Below are 18,170 nucleotides of genomic sequence, written 5' to 3' on the forward strand. Positions count from 1 at the left end.
CAGGCCAAGGCTTCTTTGTCTTGTTGTTGCTGGTCTGACCTAATAGTCATGGTGTGGGGTCGCAGAACAAACGTCGCATTGGAGGCCCAGTTTGGCAGGCCATACTGGTAATTAGTATTGAGGCTCATGGCGCTCCGCAGACTGTGCATTGTCACCTTCTGGTCCAGGCAGCTGGAGATTGGCCAATACCTGGCTCGTGACAAATACAGCCAGGTTTTGCTCGCCTGGGTCCGAGGAGTTTGCAAACACCAACATGACTACCTCGACGAGGATAGCGTGACCAGAGGGGTGGCATGATTCGAGTTGTGGCAGCCTGTTCCAGTCTGAGACTCGATTAAGAAGGGTACTGGACAAGGGCATATTACTATATAGCGACGAGGACAGGCAGGTTATCGTGACGAGCGAGCATCGGCAGCCTGACTGGGCGGCAAAGTCTCCGGGGCGGCCAATGAGAGCAGCGAGCGAGGTGACGAGATGCGAGACTGGGTGACTGCGGGAAGAACATTACGACTTCAATTTGGATTGGGATCAGCCATGGTGTGAAACCAGTGATGGGCGGAGGGATGGTGAAAGAATGGAGAACGGTGGACGACGAGGATGGTGACCAGATGGAAGAACTTGATGGTAGTTAGAGGTAGGAAGCCAAAGCGAGTGCAAACGGGCGAGCAAGTATTTGCTCCTAAGAGTGCTGTAGAAGATTTTACGGGCCTCTGTTGGCGCTGTTACCTCGCAGCTGTGGCCTGGCGGAGGGATTGTGTTACTGTATGCTCGGCCCCTGAGGGAGAACTCATCTCCGCCAAAGTCCCCTATTGAGCAGCACAGCAGCTCATTCGTTAAATCAAACGATGTAGCTCATTTCTTTGGTGGGGTTCTCTCTTTTTTGCTCGGTCTGCCCACCCCCAAAAGGGCCATTTTCAAATTTCCCTCTCCTCCAGGCTCGGTCCAGGCTCCCTCTAGCCGCCGACCAGCTTCTGACCAGCTTCCTGGCTCCATATATAACTTGCTATCAACCACCATCCCATATATTTCCATTTCTCCTAGGTAGCTCGCTTCAGCGTCTCATCTCATTTTCTGCAGCACGCCTCTTTGTAGAGTCTCCTCTGTCCCGTCGTTATATCTGCAGATAGCCTTCTGCTCGCACACGCGCCAACGTCGCCGTTACTCGTCCATACCTCGGGCAAGCCTCTGCCCCGCACTCTCGCTTTTTGCGCACGCACGCGCTCTTCGCCGTGCGACGAAATCGCCATCATGGGCGATCTCCAGGGACGCAAAGTCTTCAAGGTCTTTAATCAAGATTTCATTGTCGACGAACGCTACACTGTGACCAAGGAAGTCGGGCAAGGTGCCTACGGTATCGTCTGGTAAGTCGTTGACAGCTTCGTGACGTCGAGGCCATGCCTCGTACCCCGCGCCGACCTGCACGTCGTATCTGGGTTTGACGACTAACCGTTGCGCCTCTTTTTCTTCAGTGCGGCCGTCAACAACCAAACTTCCGAGGGTGTCGCTATCAAAAAAGTCACCAATGTCTTTTCCAAAAAGATTCTTGCCAAGCGAGCGCTGCGGGAGATAAAGCTGCTCCAGCACTTTCGCGGCCACCGTAATGTGCGCCTGCCCGCCCCGACCCCGGTGCCCTCGCACCCAGCTAATCGCCTCGCCAGATTACTTGCCTCTACGACATGGACATTCCTCGGCCGAATGACTTCAACGAAACATATCTATACGAAGGTCAGACTGGGTTCTTACGACCCGTCACAGAGTGCATGCTAACACCTCGCAGAGCTCATGGAGTGCGACCTGGCTGCCATTATTCGCTCGGGACAGCCCTTGACCGACGCACACTTTCAATCCTTCATCTACCAGATTCTTTGCGGTCTCAAGTACATTCACTCGGCCAATGTGCTGCATCGTGACTTGAAACCGGGCAACCTACTTGTCAACGCCGACTGCGAACTCAAGATTTGTGACTTTGGTCTTGCTCGCGGCTTCTCTGTTGACCCCCAGGAAAATGCCGGATATATGACAGAATACGTTGCCACCCGATGGTACCGCGCGCCCGAGATTATGCTGAGCTTCCAGAGCTACACCAAAGCTAGTGCGTAGGCAATGACCACTGTTCGCAAGAAATCATGCTAACCTTGACTAGTTGATGTGTGGTCTGTGGGCTGCATTCTCGCCGAGCTCCTCGGTGGCCGCCCTTTCTTCAAGGGTCGCGACTATGTTGACCAGCTTAACCAAATTCTTCACATCCTCGGCACCCCCAATGAGGAGACACTTTCCCGCATTGGCTCACCCCGTGCCCAGGAATACGTCCGCAACCTACCTTTCATGCCCAAGAGGTCCTTCCCTAGCCTGTTTCCCAATGCCAACCCCGACGCGTTGGATCTACTCGACAAGATGCTGGCCTTTGACCCATCGTCGCGCATCAGCGTCGAGGAAGCCCTGGAGCACCCTTACCTGCACATCTGGCACGACGCCTCTGATGAGCCCGACTGCCCCACAACCTTCAACTTTGACTTTGAGGTTGTTGAGGAGGTGCCCGAGATGCGTCGCATGATTCTCGACGAGGTGATGCGCTTCCGCCAGATGGTACGCACCGTGCCCACTTCGGGCCCTGCCCTCGCCCAGATGCAACAGCAGCAGCAGAGCCAGGTGCCCATGCCCCAGGGCTCGACGCAGTGGAAATCGGAGGATCCTCGTCCTCAGGAATACTTGGGCGGCGCCAACGGTCTCGAGCAGGACTTGGCCGGTGGTCTGGACGCCAGCATGAGATAGACGCTGCGTAGGGGCGGGACATATTCAAGCAGGACTTGCCACGCCTGCATGTTGCCCGGGTAGTGTGGCAGCTACGAAAAAAGATTGACGTTGGAATTCTAATGACCAATGATTACATACGATGCCAGAATTTATTTGGAGAAGAGAGCCAGAGTGACATGGATGCCGAAGCAATCTCCGTAGCCGCCAGGAACCGCTGACCTGAGGTGGTGGGTCGCCGCCATTGCCACGACTTACAAGTGCCAAGAGAGGACAATCCAAAAAGATGTGGGCGCATAATGCAGGCTCCGGGCGACGTGGTGCTGTTATAATGCGGCACATCTTATTGGGGCAGACATTGGCGCCGTGTTTCGACAGCATCGCTTGATGGCCACTCACTACAAGCCTTGAGGTGCCATGTGTAAGAGCAGGCAGAGAGCAGCAAGTGGAGGCGAGACTGTTTTGACAGACGCGAGGTGTTTCTAGAATGAATGAATGCTTGATTGCTATATACATCTCTAGCGATTGAAATTTTTCGGTTTCCTTTTGAGAAAAGAAAAAGGGAACAAAAACAGTGAAAATGATGTGGGGAAAAAACAACCTTTATATCCCAAACGAGCCGTGTGATGCGAATGCAAAACAGCAAACAATAAACGGAAACCCATGAAACAATTTTTGACCTCTCCATATAAAATGACAAGCAGCGACATTAAAGGTATCTAACGAGTGAAAGAAGGAGACGACAACGGAAAGAACTCTATCGGCAAGCGCAAGCCACTGCAGATTTAACCGTAAAACCAGTACGTGGCAGTGTAGCTGGTGCTGTCGCCGCCCGCACCGTTGTCGCAGCCGTGCGGGTTTCCGCCGGCCGTCAGCACACGGTAGACGAGCTTGGCCGGGCCGACGGCGGCATCGGTGGCGCTGAGCTTGAGCCAGGCGACCGCCCCGGTGCCGTCGGGCCCGGCGCTGGCGTCGGCGGGCGCATTGACGGCCTCGTCCTTTTTCGACGTCAAGAAGATGGCGCCGTTGTCGAGCAGGAAGCTGGGGACGCCCTGGTCGGTGAAGAAGTGGTGGCCAATGTAGGCGAGAGGCTCGTCGATGCCGTCGACGGTCAGGTCGGCGGGCGGCGGGAAGGGCGCGGCGAGGTCGGCGCCCGGGTGGGCGGGATCGGCGCGGTCCTTGGTGTTGTTGAGGTTGAGCGGCACGGAGTGCTGCGCGAGCACGTCGCCGGGCAGGGCGTTGAAGCGCTCGGCAGAGAGGGAGCGCGGCCCTTGCTTGGGGTGCAAGGGGCGAGCATCGTAAAGCACGGCGAGGGCGCCGGTGGCGATGGGCGTGGCGCCCTGCGCCTCGCAGGTGTAGTTTTGGATGCCGAAGCCTAGGGCGATGTGGAGGAGCTTGAGGTCGTCGGGAGGGTTGGAGAGTTCCTTGGCTGGTGGGGGGAAGAAGGTGTTAGTCGAGGTTCCCAATTGGGTTTATTAGGACGTGGAAAATATTGAAGGACATACCATCACCGCTGAGAGGGAGAATGGGAGTCTGCACCTTGGCAGGACAGGCGGCCGGGGCGGCGAGGACGGAAGCGAGAGAGGCGAGGAGGATGAAGGACTTGGAAAGCATCCTGGACAAGAGAGACGAAGAAAAAAAAGTCGAAAGAAAAGAAGAAAGACAAGGTCTTGGACAAAAGAGAAGAAACAAAGTCAAAAGAAAAAGAAGAAAAGACAAAGGAAGCAAACGTATGTCTTGGATGATGTTGGTTTAGATGATGAGATCTGAACCGAATTGGGAGAAGGATTGTCTCGGGTATAAGTAAGTATATAGAGACAAGAACAGTCAACGTTTGCGTGTGTGTATGACCAAGCGAGGCGGTTCCCAGAATAGAACGGGTGCAGCTATCCAGCTATCCTGCAGTGTAATAACGTGGTATTATTGGGAAGAGGGGGGTGGTGGCTTCTTTTCAAGGGTACTCCGCCAGGGCGCTTGCAGAGTCTGGGCGGGATGCAGCTAGCGACGCGTTGTGCATAAGCTTCGAGAAACTAGCTTTTCTTCTAGCAAAAAAAAAGTAAGGAAACTTAAAGAGGAGAGAAAGAGGAGGAATTGGTGTAGTGATTGATGAGCTCTGTTACTCGTCATCGTGGAGGAGGTTGGGGGCAGCGCTTTATATATACGGATACAAGATCTGTTAAACAGGGAAGAGGGGGGGGGGACACGAGCTAGATTGCACGACCCAAACGTTTGGGATAAAATTTTGACCGAGCCTCCTTAAGAGTGACTGCCCCCCCTGCAGACCAATGTCAGATCCGTTTACTTCCTTCCTTTCCTTGTCTCTTTGTCTGTCTGCCATAAGCTATTCTTACATGGGGTATGACTCCATAGGAGGAGGAGGTGGAAGGGGGCGCGGGCCTCATCCCGAAGCAGCCAAGGGCGGGTAAGAATGTGTGTTGTGTGTGGGCTGGGGCTGGGCTGACACGATGGGCCAAGGATGATGTGAGGCTAGGTAGCAATAGGGAAAAGGACGACGCGAGTTCAAAAGTAGCTGAGAGCAAGACCCAAGGTGTTAGTTTGAGGAAGCATCCAGTGCTGGTGCAACCCAAGCCACCGGCAAGAAAGACTCTCACCATCGGCACCCATCTCTGTGGGAGATTGTGCCATATTGAAGTGGTTGATGTCTATTTTTTTTTCTTCTTCCCAGCTGATGAGGATGGGCATATGGAATCGCTAGCTTTTGACAAGCTTAGCATTCTTGCATGGCGCGTCCAGAGAGCCAAGACACCACGAGGCCCGTTATATCCGGCTTGCTTGCTCGATTGCCCACCACCCCGCATACGCCACGGTTCAATGGTTAGTCAAAAGAATGAACTCGTGGTTAAAAAAGATGCGCCAATGTACATGGCTTTGTAATATCAATCTCGTAATAGAACGGAAAAAAGGCATATAACGGCCCTAAGCTTAGTGGACTTGAGACCACCACCAACCACCCCTCCCTCCCTGGCCGGTATTACGTCGCCGGATCAGCAAAAATCGTTGTGTGCTGCACGTCAGATTGAGACATCATCTACACACGGATCACAAGTGCCAGAGTTCCAGCGCAGGGAACAATGGGAGGGGTCACCATTGCCGCTAATGGAATTGTCCACCCCTGTCTTTGCATTGCCGCATTACCAAATTATTTTCCTAACTTTTATTGTATGTACCGGCATACTTTGATACTTTGTCCATGCAGGGCCTAAGCAGAAAAGGCACCCCGCCCATCTTACACCGCACATGTACCTGCGGGCGCTTAGATAAAAATGAATCAATAAAACGATTTTATGGTCCTAGCACTATTACTATTTTGGCAAGAGACGAACCAAAACGTACTAGTGTACCAGCTTTGCTCATAGGTAAAAAACGGACGCTAGATATTGTCCAACCAAACAGCCGCAAATAAGCCAGCCATACATACCCCAGCCCCCAAATATAGAAACCAGCCGTCGCGTCGTTCAAGATGGGCTTCTTCTTTAGTTTAGCTTCGTTTGTTCATAGTTGGGCGGCTAAAATGAAAAGCATACATTGCACAACACCGTCACCAAAAACAATTGGACGACGTGCCACAATCTTGTCTAAAGAAAAGAAAAAAACGGTTCATCATCCGGGTTTATCGGCACCGTTATTACCACTTTCCCGGTTCCGTTCTGTCCACAAACTGCAACCTCAGAAACCCACGATGCTCGTCGCAACCCCCCCCCCCCCCTTCCTTTGCGACGGGAGACGAGAGAGAAATTTGCACGAGATTCGAGGCTAAACATGCTCTTTCCTCCATCCTTCTTGGCCCGGACCGACGTTGACACCGAGGAGTGCAGGGGCTGTTTCGGTGATGCAAGCCACCAGAGAGGTTCTGAAACGGGGTCGTGATTCTCCGTTTGTCTGTCTGCCCTATGGCTAGAACAACCTTGACCCATTCACCAAGCAAAAAAAGATGAAAAACAAAAGAAGAGAAAGAAAAGAGGTACTTCATCATGGGCGATAAAATCTGTAAAGAATACAAATAAATATGGTAGAACCTGCTGCCACGCCCAGACGAGGTCTTTTTTGCATCCTTCTTTTCCGCCGCCTGTATGATCTCTACTCAATCGCGACAATCGCTCGCTCTGTTTCCTCAGCCCTGCGCCACGCCTCTCATCACGGTCTTGTTCCGATCTCCATAGTCATCAATGCGTTTTAAAATCACACGAGGAAAGAGTTTCAACTAGAACGGGTCCGGCTTGCAATCCGCAAAGGAAAGGGGGGAGCCAGAAAAGGAAGGAAGAAGAAGAAAAAGGAAGAAAAGATTTCCGCGTTTCGGAGGAGCATCATTCTGGAGCAAAACGCATTGACACTTTGTCAACGGTTCGCGTGGGTTCTTAGTGTTTTAGTGCCCAGCGTTAGCGTAATTATACCGTTCAATGAGAAACAAGTTGGCAGCATGCAGGTGAAAGGTGAAACTCGATAGCTTGCCGAGATGTGTTTTATGCAAGACGCTGGGCGCAGCGCTGCTCGACGCGACAAACATCTGCATATCTTAATCGTAGCAAGTGTTGGGCAAAGAAAAAAAAAAAAAAAAAAGACCAGGGACCCGGCAGATGCCTCATGTTCAGCTTGTCGCAGCTTGATGGCGAATGCGTCTCCGTAGAACAAGGTGTATTAGTTGGAGCATGAGTAGGAATCGCCAAAAAGCAATCAAAACGGGCTCATTCTATGCGGAAACAAGTCACACCGAGACACAGCCTCCCCCTTGGGGGATGTGAACATCTTGGCGTTGTGCCTGAAGTAGTTGCAAGTTTTCTGAAGTTGGTCTGGCATTTTTTACTAGAGATTCACAAGAGCTTCCATTTCTTTGCCCTGTTTTCCGCCTTGTATAGGCCCCAGTTGTTGGTACACGGGAGGTCATGGCCCGGCGTTTTGTCACGATTCAACGAGTCATCTAGTGAGGAAATATGTTCCAAAATACAAAAGGCATGAGCCTATGCTGTTATGAAACTCGAAAGACTTGCAGTTGATAAGTTATCCATTTTATTCCTTTTTTTTCTCTCTTGGCTAGAACGCGTTTAAACAAGTCGTGCCCATATCATCTGCAGACGCCTCAATGACGACATAGCTCGTTTTATAAACACGCTAATCAAAGCTCATGCAAGCGATGATTCTTTTTGTAAACCAATCATCTCAAATTCCTGAAGCGAGAAGGCCCTATGACAGTCTTGATGTGTCCTTGACCTCGTTGCCGATCATGGCTCAACCAGCACGCTAGAATATTGGGGTATGTACTTGCTGACGCCTATGATAGCAACATCTGTGCTATGAAAATTTTGGCATATATTTGAATTAAAATCAATCTTCTGGTTTGATGGGTAATTTTTTCAATGATCAATGATAACTGCTTCTATTTTCCACACAACGTGATTAGATGTATCACGTACTTCGCTTTGGCCACTGCTTCTTGTCTATTGCCCCACACAAGCTCTCGCGACATGACCAAGCTGCAACCGCACTCCAAACCTGCATCGCTACAGCTACCACCTCCATCAAGATGTCGCGCCGATCAGCAAAAGGTGACTATATAGAAACTGTAAGAGTCACGAGATCCCGCATAGAAGACGACCCAAGAAATTCTCAAACACTAGCTTAGGCTGTCGTAATTCAGCGTGCTAATGCCCCCCTAGGACACCGGCAACAAGGTCGCCCGCAAGGCCGTCCTCGTTGGCACGCAAAATATTGTTCTCGGCGGCAAGACCGTCATCCAGCCCGAAGTCATGATCCGCGGCGACCTCGTCCGAACCGCGCCCTCTAGCTCCTCCTCCTCCTCCTCCTCGACCCCCTCCAGCGGCGCTGCCGCCTCCAACACGGCCGTCGCCATCGGCCGATACTGCTTCCTCAGCCGGGGCGTGACGCTGCGCCCGCCGGGCCGCATGTACAAGGGCGCATACACGTACATGCCGCTGCGGCTGGGCGACCACGTCTTTGTCGGGGCGGCCAGCGTCGTGCAGGCCGCGAGCGTCGGCAGCCACGTGTCCATCGGCCGCGGGTGCACCGTTGGCGAGTTTGCCATCATCAAGGACTACGTCAAGGTGCTGGACGGCGCCACCATTGCGCCCTTTTCTGTGATTCCGAGCTTCTCGATTGTGGCTGGGCAGCCGGCGCGCGTCGTGGGCGAGATACCAGAGGGGGGCCATGATGAGTTTGAGCTGCGCGACCTCTACAAGACGGTCGGCAATAATCCGCAGCCGCCTCCCTAAGGGGGGGTTTCCAGGAACACTTTAGCAAAGGAGTGGGCTCGAAACCACCGCAAGTCAGAGGAACACAGGCGTTTTACGCGGACATTGCGTTACAGCGTCGATCGAGGAGAAATTCCATGGCGTCAATATCATTACATAATACGATACCAGCATAGCGATGATTTATTCAACCAAGAACGGAGTCACGGCTTTATGATTACAAAAAAGTAAGCTTGTCCAATTTCGTTTTCGTGATTGTCATCTAGCAGAACATATATACATGACCACCGGCGTGTATCGTCAGGCACCAAGCGCTCCGAATTCTCAGTCTACGGTTGGGCCTTTCCCAGCGCAGCGTCAAGTGACCAGCTCTCTGCTCTCTACTTCTAAGCACAGAGGGTCAGAGTCGTGTCGCTCTCGCGCGTGCAGGTCTTGACCTGGCTGCCGGCGGGCGGGACGCCGTTGGGCCAGACAATGGACTGGCAGTTGCTGTTGGAGGGGACGACCTGGATGCGGTAGCCCGCGAACGGGTCGCCAAAGACGTCGGACAGGTCGTAATAAAGGCGATCCGGGTCGAGAGTGTAGGCAAAGTTGGTCTGGGGTTTGCCCTTGAAGAGGCCGTCGGGCTCGCGCGTGATCTTGAGGGCGCGGCCGCCTGTTTTGGGGTCCCGCGTGTACTGCTCGGAGTACTTGCCGCCGCGGGCCGCGAGCGTGTGCGGGGGAGAGATTTCACTGCCAACGGACCACAGCGTGACATCAAAATTGCATTTGTTGATGACCCTGGCTCTGCCTGGGTCGGTAGCGGTGGCGAGGCCGGCGAGGGCGACGAGGGTGAGCTGCTTGAGCATCATGTTTAACCAGTGAAAGATTTGTAAGTAAGGGAGTTTAGGGTATAATGTGTGATGAGTTTGTTTCTACCAAAGCAACTTTCTCAAAACTTTGGGAGAAATCCCTTCCTTTATATACATGCATCTCGCTCGCCGAACGGCTTCTCTCAGCTGCCCGACTCAGCTCTTATGTCGCCGGATTTGTCGTGCTCGCCACACAAGTAAGGCTGAGCAGCAGACTATTACTTCATTGCTACGCATTCGGCTCGTGTACCGCATCACACCACTTGTGGACTGTGAGGTAGGCGGCGTTGTATTACGCTGCGTCAACGTGCATCTCCAAAGACCACTTCAGAGCTGCCTGCAGTCATCCCAACGGACCGAAATGTATCCGACTTCAGCTCTCGCAGGGCTGAAAAAAAAAAGAGGTGCCCTAGCTGAAGAAGGATTGCAAGACCACCTTGACAAACAGGTATCGATGACTCTGGGCAGCCGATTGGATATATTCAATCACATAGGTACCAAGCAATACTTGCGAGGCTTGGCAGGCCAAGCACGGCAGACGGTAGAATACGAGGTTCGATGCATCGCATGTCGGGGGGTCTCAAAGCTGAAAAGGGAAAGACTAGCTAGTTGGCCAGTATCGCGAGGTTGATGGAGGGGGTAGCGCCTCGATCATATTGCGCGGGCATGGCTCGAGTGTTGATCTTGGAGCATGGTGCGAAACTCTATACGACGAGGCTCTCGGGAAGGGTCACCTGCCCAGCCGTGTTACTGGAATGATGGTCGTCTAGCCGGATGGACCGGTTGACAGGCTCTACACGGCATCATTCATGTTGTGCCTCTTTCCGTCGTGCATGGCCCGGCAAAGCTCCGTCTCGCAATGATGCTTGCCGGGGAAGTATGCAGTCTCTGCACAGGCTGCCCGACGAGGCGATTCGGCCACACTGGGAACCCCGCATATTCCTGAGGGTGGCAGAGCAGTTAGAGTACACAACGAGGCTTAGTCTCGTAAAGCAGACTGCGTCATTGCGACAATTTTTTATTGAAACTTGATCCCAAGAAAATAAGAACAAGGAGAAAAGTATCCGAGTTAGAAAGAAAAATAAACATGTTTGCAAAAAGAGGCTCTCAGCTCGACGCACCCCTCCAGCTGAGACTCGAATGTTGGTGGCGGGGTAACTAACTTGGTTGGGTTGACAATAGGAAGAAGGAATGGAGGGGTAATGGGCTCGCTTCCGGAGCACCCTGAGAGTCTTGTTGCTAATTATAGATGCAATTTGCAAAGTCGCGTAGAAATTCATACGGGAAGACGTGGCTCGGTATTTTGTTCATTGAGGCGATATTCCTCATGCTCATGATGCACTTGTTTATTAGATGGCCACAGATCAGCTCTCTCGCCCGTCACATATCGTGTTTCAATAGCCGACCGTCCACAGGGCGTCTTTGTGCTATTGCAATACCTCACTTTTAGGCTCACAAAGTCTTTGATCAGCTCCTTTGCAAAGCTTATAAACTATTTACTCTTGTACAGCAAGATAGCTGCGATGAGGGGGTGCCAACTCGGTGGTACTTTGACTGGTTTAGTAGAGATACCGAGTCCACCTGTACACTAAGAATCAACGCTGAATGCATTGAATCTATAGAGTCATCTTGTAGCAGTGGGCATATGTGATTACTTGAGTCTTTGCACATCTCCAAGGCACGTCGAACTGGTCAATGATTCTGTCTAGTCGGGTGAAAGACGCCCGCAGAAGAATTCATCTCGATATGCTGTGCGTCTTCTTCAGTTCCTTGTAGAAAGCCTTGAAATAAACTCATCCAAAATATTCATATATATATAAAGAAAAAAGAAATGTAAATATCAGGTAACAATGTACCATAGCCTGTAAAGGCGGCAAATTCCTCTGCGGTTCAACTAGCTATGCGGCCGTTTACTCGCCGAAGCACGTAGCGGACGACTTTTCGCCATCTCAATCGCCCAACTCACACAGCCCATGAGTATCATACAAGGTGTCTTTGGCCACAGCGGAGATTGTAGATGCCTGCAACTGACATGTTTAAATGTATTCAGCCTAGACGAAATCTTTTTTTTTTCTCTTTCAGAGGCATCCATTATTCGACATCTCTCTTGACTAGAATGTCGTATAAAAGTGACAAGTACTACCTGGGCAGACGGCCACGCTTTCAATACCCGCACCAGATGCCCACTGATCGGCACTATTAGTACTAGCCAAAGCTTCGTCTAAACTAACATGAGAGCTTTATTCGTAGCTGTATACCATCGCTAGCATCGGCGACATATACTGTGTAGTAGCGACATCAAAGGGTCGCCTGCACGCCAAAATCTATCCGCCAGAGCAGACACTGGTCTTTACGCCGGCCATTGATCGAAACAATCAATTCCGCATTTAATAATTCATATGCAGTCATTGTGATTCCACTTCTCTCTATACATTCGTTCGACTTGTAAGTTGTAGTGTAATACGTAACCAGCGAGAATGGTAATGTGGCTTGGCAATGACAATGACGGGTACTCAAAGAGGCAGACACAGGGATAGGAAGTTCGAATCCTAGTCGACTTACATACCGCGCACTCATCATCAGCAATGACGGCGGTGCATCTTTGATTTGTAATACCATTGCATGCCATGTGGGTTCATCTGCAAGAGAAGCATATGCTAGCGGCATCAGCTTCAAATACACAACCACTATAAAAAGCCATTGCAGACCTCTAAAAAGATTGACCATTTCACAGTCCACTTTGTAACATACCTTTGGGGTCCATCATTCCCATCACCAATCCCAAAATGACTTCATCCCTTAAACCCCTCGTCCTCTGGGGCGTCGAGCACGGCCCCAACCCATGGAAGGTCGCCTTCGCCCTCGACGAGCTCTCCCTCCCCTACACGCACCGCATCATTGACTTTGCCGCCGTCAAATCCCCGCCCTTTACCGACCTCTGCGTCAACGGCCGCGTGCCCGCCCTCGAGGACCCCAACACCGGCATCACACTCTGGGAATCCGGCGCCATCCTCGAGTACCTCGTCGAGACCTACGACAACACCACCTCATCGCCGCAGCGCCGCCTCTCCTTTTCCCGCGGCACGCCCGAGTATTTCCTCGCCAAGCAGTGGCTGCATTTTCAAGTCTCGGGCCAGGGCCCCTACTTTGGCCAGGCCGTGTGGTTCAGCAAGTACCACGCGGAACAGCTGCCGAGCGCCGTGGAGCGCTACGTGAGCGAGATACGCCGCGTCACGGGCGTGGTTGACAAGGCGCTCGAGGGAAAAGAGTACCTGGTGGGCGGGCGATATAGTTATGCGGATCTGGCGTTTTTACCGTGGTTCATGATTGCGTATTCTCATTGGTATGCGAGGACGCAGCCGGGCATGTTTGCGGACAAAGTGTCGCTCGACGAGTTTCCAAATGTCAAGGCGTGGTTGGCAAGGATTCGAGCGCGGCCCGTGACGGCCAAGTCGCTAGAAGACAGGTTTCTGACGATAGAGAACCTTCACAAAGACACCGCCTAGGCCATGGGGGCATGATCACACACAGGTCAAGTAGAGAGACGTGAGGTTCAAATAAAGCAAAGACATTCACACATTGGACCTTGTTCATGTATTCATATATACTCATTATTAGTCCCTTACAGCTTCTGCTTACTGTTATTGGCGCAGTTGTCGACCTCGCAATAGGCCTTGAATGTCGTAAACTCCTCGTCCTCGCCTGTCGTCGACTCAAGCACCAGCTCAGCCGTGGAACCCACAAAGAAGACGTAACCTTCCTTCATTTCGTAGCTCGTGGGGCCGACGGAGATGGTGCCGGTGCCGTTTGTGCAAATGACGATACTCGGGCCATCGAGCGGCTCAAAGGTCGCCTTGGCGTCCGGGCCGCGCAGAACGCTGCGCACCACGGCAAACTCGTCAATGGGCGGGTCGTACAGGAGGACGGCCGAGCCGCTGCTGTAGCCGGCGCGGTTGAGGGTGGCGTAGGGGTACTCTGTGGGCGTCATTTTTTGCTCTTCAATGGGCGCGTAGTTGTACGTGAGCATGTCGACGAGGGTGGACACATCTTTGAACTTGGGTGTGAAGCCGGCGCGCACCACATTGTCCGAGGCGGCCATGCACTCCATGATGTCACCCGAGACGTAGGCGTGGATGTCGTCGGCGACGAGGAAGAGAGCCTCACCGGGTTGCATCTTGATAAAGTTGAGAAAGAACAAAACAAACAGGCCAATGTCGTCTTCGAACTGGCTGTCGAGACGGACCACGAGCTCAGCGAGCGTTTCGCCCGGGGTGGATTGCACACCGCCAGCGGCAAACTGATCCTTGTCCTTTTTGGCCAGCTCGACCAGATTCTTGACTTCGGTAGCGACCGCATCCTGGGAGGAGCCCATAAGGCCGGCAAACGCCTTCTTCAACGCCTGTTTCTTGTTTTCCGAACACGGGCCCTCGGGGTCCTCTTTAGCGATCTTCTCAAACTGGACCGCATTGTCCTCGCCGACGAGCCGACGCAGGGGGGGAAGGACGCTCAGAAAGTGCGCAATCTCGTGCGGGGGGCGGAAGCCGCAGAGGCTTTCAAAGGGAGTAATGGCAATGGCCATTTCGGGTTTGTGGTTGTCGTCGGGGTAATTTTTGGCATCGCGGGCGTGCAGCTGCTCGGCGAGCTTCTTGTTGGGGTGGGCCTGGATCGAGAGGGCCTTGTTGATGGAAAGGACCTTGAAGAGAAAGGGCAGCTTCTCGCCGAATCGGGCTGAAACGGTCGTGGAGAGAAGCGCCTGGTTCTCACCGATGAGCTCCAGGAGAGTTCGACCGGTCTGGACGTCGCGCGAGGGGTTGGAGGGATGGGTGCCCATCCAGAGCTGTACAAGAGACCCGCGTTAGAACACGAAAGCTCAAGAGCAGAGCAAACAAGGGAAGACCACAGATACGAGGAGACTACCAACCTCGGAGTAGGGCTTATCTTGTTGCACGGAAAAGTCGGCTGCCGGCGTCGCAGCTGCAAACTTGGCGGCGGCAGAGTCGTTGCCCTTTTTGCCCCATTCGTACGAGTTGACGCCGCACTGGAGGCGGATGAGGGGAACCTGCATGGCCGTGGTCGCGCAGGCGTTAACTTTGATGGATATGGAGAGGCTTTTTCCGTTTCAGATGAGGTCTTGGGATGGTTCAATTGATTAGCACGATGAAAAGAAGTGAACCAGGCAACCAGTTATCGGGAGAAGATGCAAGAACAAGGTGTAATTTGTGGCCATCAAAGAGCTACTGGTCGACTGGAGAGCTTCAACCCCGCCATCCGCCACAGCCCCGCCACGAACACGCGCCACAGGTTGCATCTAGACGCCAAACGGCTAACAAATCATAAAGCAGCGGATTTTTCTTCAAGGGAAAAAAGGATCCAAACACACTTCCCGCCTTGCATCAGCCTATCGGTCCATTCCATCCACCAGCTTTTGTCCCACATCGGCCCATCGACCACTTATATAAATATAAAGCTACCGATGTAATAGGTCCGTTCCGCGCCAGCCAACCATTGCCGTTCCCCTAGCTTGCCGCCACGCGCTTCGGGGCAGCACAAGTACACGACAGCACTGCGGGATCACCTTCCGGTTTGCTAATTCCCTTTTTTATTCCGTCTTTTGCGGGAAAAAGAGAAGAAAAAAAAAATCGCGGGCCGTTTTGCTTCTCCGTGATTCGGGATGCTTGACCGCTTTCCCGTGTCAAGGTTTTTTTTTGTCGTTGCACAGTCTCAACGCGGATCGGGCCGTTGTCAGTGACGAACTGGCACAACGGGGCTGATTCACGGGGCTGGTCCCAAGTATAAAAAAGGACGACACGACTCTTCTTTTCAAAAAATTTGGCTCGAATTTCACAACACTTTTTAATTTTACACTCGAGACTCGAAGAATCCCAAACCCATGACCGCTAGCAGATTACCTCCCTTGCCCGTCTTTGCCCATGACAAAATCCCACCCAAGAAAACTCCAACCCAAAAAAGGCCCATGATCAAGGCGCAGCAGATACCCTCCGACAGTAACATGGCCCTTTTTTCGGACCATGTGCGTTGACCGCGACATTATTAATTAGTAGGTTCCAGACGCCGCCGCGTGGTTGTTGACCATGTCTACACCACTACCGCCAGAGTGTTCCTCTCCGTTGCCCTCCGACTGCCCACCAGCGCTATTCCCATAGTCGTATTCGAAGTGGTTATGTTGCTGCTGGGTCTGGTTATGCCCGTTGCCACTGCTGCTCCCGTCACCACCGTTCAGGCCCTCGTCGTCTCCGTGCTGGCTACTACGACCCGACGCCGCATTCTCAGCTGGTGGCGGCGGTGTCGCCGTGTACAGGTCTGGCAGCCTCTCAAGCGACTGCGCAGCCATGCTGGTGGGCATCGCGGCCGTCCCGTAAGGCGACTGCTCATATCCCGTCCATACCGGGCTCACGCCGCTCGTGATGGGTGTCGTCGCCGGGGACGGGTACTGCTGCGGCGCTCGTGAGGCGGAAAAGACGGACGAGGGCGGCACGCCCCGCGAGGAGCCCAGCACCGTCGGCGGTCCGGGGAGCGATCGAGGTGTCGATGTCGCCATGGCGCCGTGTCCGTGCCCGTGCCCGTGCCCGTGGCCATACGGGTGGCTGTGGCCGCCGCTCGTCAAGCCCTGCGACAAGCTCTGCAGCGCAAACGCCCCGGCGTCGGCCATAGTTGCCGTCGTCGGTCGATCCAACAAGTCATTTTCTCCCTACGGAATGCGTTAGCGTTCCTTGCCAAAAGGGGAAAAGCGAGGGAAAAGGCAAGGTGAGAGCACAAAGAGAGAGCGCTTACCAAATAGCTTGCTTCCGGGCTCGGCATGCCGTGGTAGGACATGCTGTTATAGGGCATTCCATACCCCATGCTCGCTCCGCCGTTGCCGTGTGCGCCAGTTCCGTGGCCGCTACCGTCGCCATATCCTCCGCCAGCAGCGCCTGGAGCCCAATTATACATGACGTTGCTCGGGCCGCCAAAAGCACTCGTGGATGACGCACCGTACAGGGAGGAGTGTGCGGGAGGCGCGGAGACGGACATGTTTGGTCCGATGGATGCCGCGCCGCGCGATTGGTATTGGCGACAGGCGTCCAGGTCGTAGCTAAAGGTGTTGACAGTAGCCGCCGCCGCCATTCGCTTCTCGTGCTCCTTTTTGCGCATCTCCTGGTAGCACGTGTCAGTTTTATGGTCTCATCTATCGGCCGCCATGAAGAGACCGTTTGGCAAAAGGTCGAGGCACTCACAGCTAAGGAACCTGCCTGAACTCGCATAAACCGGCATTCTGGTTCATTCGCATTCTTGCAGTTGGTGCATGAACCACCGTTTCCGTCGTCTCCGCTGCATCGGATTTTGCGCTTTCGGCATCTCATGCACTAAACAACATGCCCGGGTTAGCATTCAAACAACTGTTGAACTGAGGGGCACGGCCAAACTATGGACTTACAGCGACGACGACTCTCTTGCGCTCTGGGTCACCTCCCTGGCTCTGGCCGTTTTGCGTCCTCCGGTCACGAGAGGAACCCGCCGCAGAGCTTATCTGGTTTCGACGTCTGACCAGCGAGGTTTCGTATGGGTTTCCCGTCCGGGTAGCGTACCGTCCGCTGCCGCCAGACGTCGGAAACATGCTACCGCTGCCGCTGTTGAGATGGGGCCGGCCGATGCCGCTGCTGCTGCTGTTGCTCGTCGTGGGTGAGGTGTGCGCCGCGTTGGTGCCGACTGCGGCGGCGGCGTTGAATCCCGCGGCGTTGAAGGGCCAGGTGCTGGGATAGCCGCCGCCGCCGGCACCCTGCGAGGTGTTGTTGTTGGCGTTGGCGTGGCTCGACATTTCGTTGAGGGGAAATGGCAAGGGATGCCTCTCGCCGAGGCTAGGGTATCTTGAGAAGTTTTGGTCGTTGGTGGTTGACCGTTTGCTTCTCCTCTAACCGACTCGCAGTCAGAGACAAATAAAAGGCAGGAAAAGGGAACTAGTTGTGGGCGGGATCCGGGTGGGAAAAGCGGGAGAGGCTTTTTGCCAAGCGGGTAGGAAATGAGGCAAATCGAGGATGAGGAAGGGCAGTAGCTTGTTTTGGTTCGGCTAACGAGAAAATAGTTGTTGTGTTTTTGTTTGGTTCTTTCTTTCTTTCTTTAAAAAAACAGAAGCTCCAATATCTTTTCAAAAGTTCTCGAGTTGCCCTTTGTAGAGATGGTCTTGTATGTATGTGCTTTTGGCGAGTAGGTGATGATGATATCGGGACGGGAGGGCAAAGACCGCAGGAACCCGGGAGATTTTATACTTTTTGTCTCTCCGGAAGCTCAATTGAGCTCTGGCTTTTCGTCGACAACGGCTCTTTCAGCGCAATAACGGTCAAGGACC

General features: G+C 53.3%; 8 protein-coding genes across 8 annotated transcripts; 4 read left to right on the forward strand and 4 right to left on the reverse strand.

Moving 5' to 3' along the window:
• Window positions 1-1,248: 1,248 nt before the first annotated feature.
• On the forward strand, window positions 1,249-2,772 carry BBA_03334 (putative MAP kinase; the record flags this gene model as incomplete). Its single annotated transcript, XM_008598431.1, has 5 exons — window positions 1,249-1,361; window positions 1,470-1,602; window positions 1,659-1,725; window positions 1,778-2,092; window positions 2,144-2,772. 5 exons carry the CDS (start codon window positions 1,249-1,251, stop codon window positions 2,770-2,772), a joined length of 1,257 nt encoding a protein of 418 aa, XP_008596653.1.
• A 764-nt stretch (window positions 2,773-3,536) lies between these two features.
• BBA_03335 (malate dehydrogenase) lies at window positions 3,537-4,365 on the reverse strand (the record flags this gene model as incomplete). The annotated part of the gene is made up of 2 exons (XM_008598432.1): window positions 3,537-4,180; window positions 4,257-4,365. The coding sequence occupies 2 exons, from the start codon at window positions 4,363-4,365 to the stop codon at window positions 3,537-3,539; spliced, it is 753 nt and encodes a 250-aa protein (XP_008596654.1).
• Window positions 4,366-5,843: 1,478 nt separating this feature from the next.
• BBA_03336 (uncharacterized protein) lies at window positions 5,844-6,033 on the forward strand (the record flags this gene model as incomplete). The annotated part of the gene is made up of 2 exons (XM_008598433.1): window positions 5,844-5,931; window positions 5,969-6,033. The coding sequence occupies 2 exons, from the start codon at window positions 5,844-5,846 to the stop codon at window positions 6,031-6,033; spliced, it is 153 nt and encodes a 50-aa protein (XP_008596655.1).
• Window positions 6,034-8,290: 2,257 nt separating this feature from the next.
• On the forward strand, window positions 8,291-8,996 carry BBA_03337 (dynactin Arp1 p25 subunit; the record flags this gene model as incomplete). Its single annotated transcript, XM_008598434.1, has 2 exons — window positions 8,291-8,329; window positions 8,424-8,996. 2 exons carry the CDS (start codon window positions 8,291-8,293, stop codon window positions 8,994-8,996), a joined length of 612 nt encoding a protein of 203 aa, XP_008596656.1.
• Window positions 8,997-9,361: 365 nt separating this feature from the next.
• BBA_03338 (Bys1 family protein) lies at window positions 9,362-9,826 on the reverse strand (the record flags this gene model as incomplete). The annotated part of the gene is made up of 1 exon (XM_008598435.1): window positions 9,362-9,826. The coding sequence occupies one exon, from the start codon at window positions 9,824-9,826 to the stop codon at window positions 9,362-9,364; it is 465 nt and encodes a 154-aa protein (XP_008596657.1).
• A 2,786-nt stretch (window positions 9,827-12,612) lies between these two features.
• On the forward strand, window positions 12,613-13,332 carry BBA_03339 (glutathione S-transferase, putative; the record flags this gene model as incomplete). The annotated part of the gene is made up of 1 exon (XM_008598436.1): window positions 12,613-13,332. The coding sequence occupies one exon, from the start codon at window positions 12,613-12,615 to the stop codon at window positions 13,330-13,332; it is 720 nt and encodes a 239-aa protein (XP_008596658.1).
• A 116-nt stretch (window positions 13,333-13,448) lies between these two features.
• Window positions 13,449-14,891, reverse strand: BBA_03340 (phosphomannose isomerase type I; the record flags this gene model as incomplete). Its single annotated transcript, XM_008598437.1, has 2 exons — window positions 13,449-14,663; window positions 14,748-14,891. 2 exons carry the CDS (start codon window positions 14,889-14,891, stop codon window positions 13,449-13,451), a joined length of 1,359 nt encoding a protein of 452 aa, XP_008596659.1.
• Window positions 14,892-15,881: 990 nt separating this feature from the next.
• On the reverse strand, window positions 15,882-17,642 carry BBA_03341 (uncharacterized protein; the record flags this gene model as incomplete). Its single annotated transcript, XM_008598438.1, has 3 exons — window positions 15,882-16,535; window positions 16,619-16,981; window positions 17,262-17,642. 3 exons carry the CDS (start codon window positions 17,640-17,642, stop codon window positions 15,882-15,884), a joined length of 1,398 nt encoding a protein of 465 aa, XP_008596660.1.
• Window positions 17,643-18,170: the final 528 nt, after the last annotated feature.

The sequence above is a fragment of the Beauveria bassiana genome (assembly GCF_000280675.1).
Source record: "Beauveria bassiana ARSEF 2860 unplaced genomic scaffold BBA_S00007, whole genome shotgun sequence".
Lineage (NCBI taxonomy): Eukaryota > Fungi > Ascomycota > Sordariomycetes > Hypocreales > Cordycipitaceae > Beauveria > Beauveria bassiana.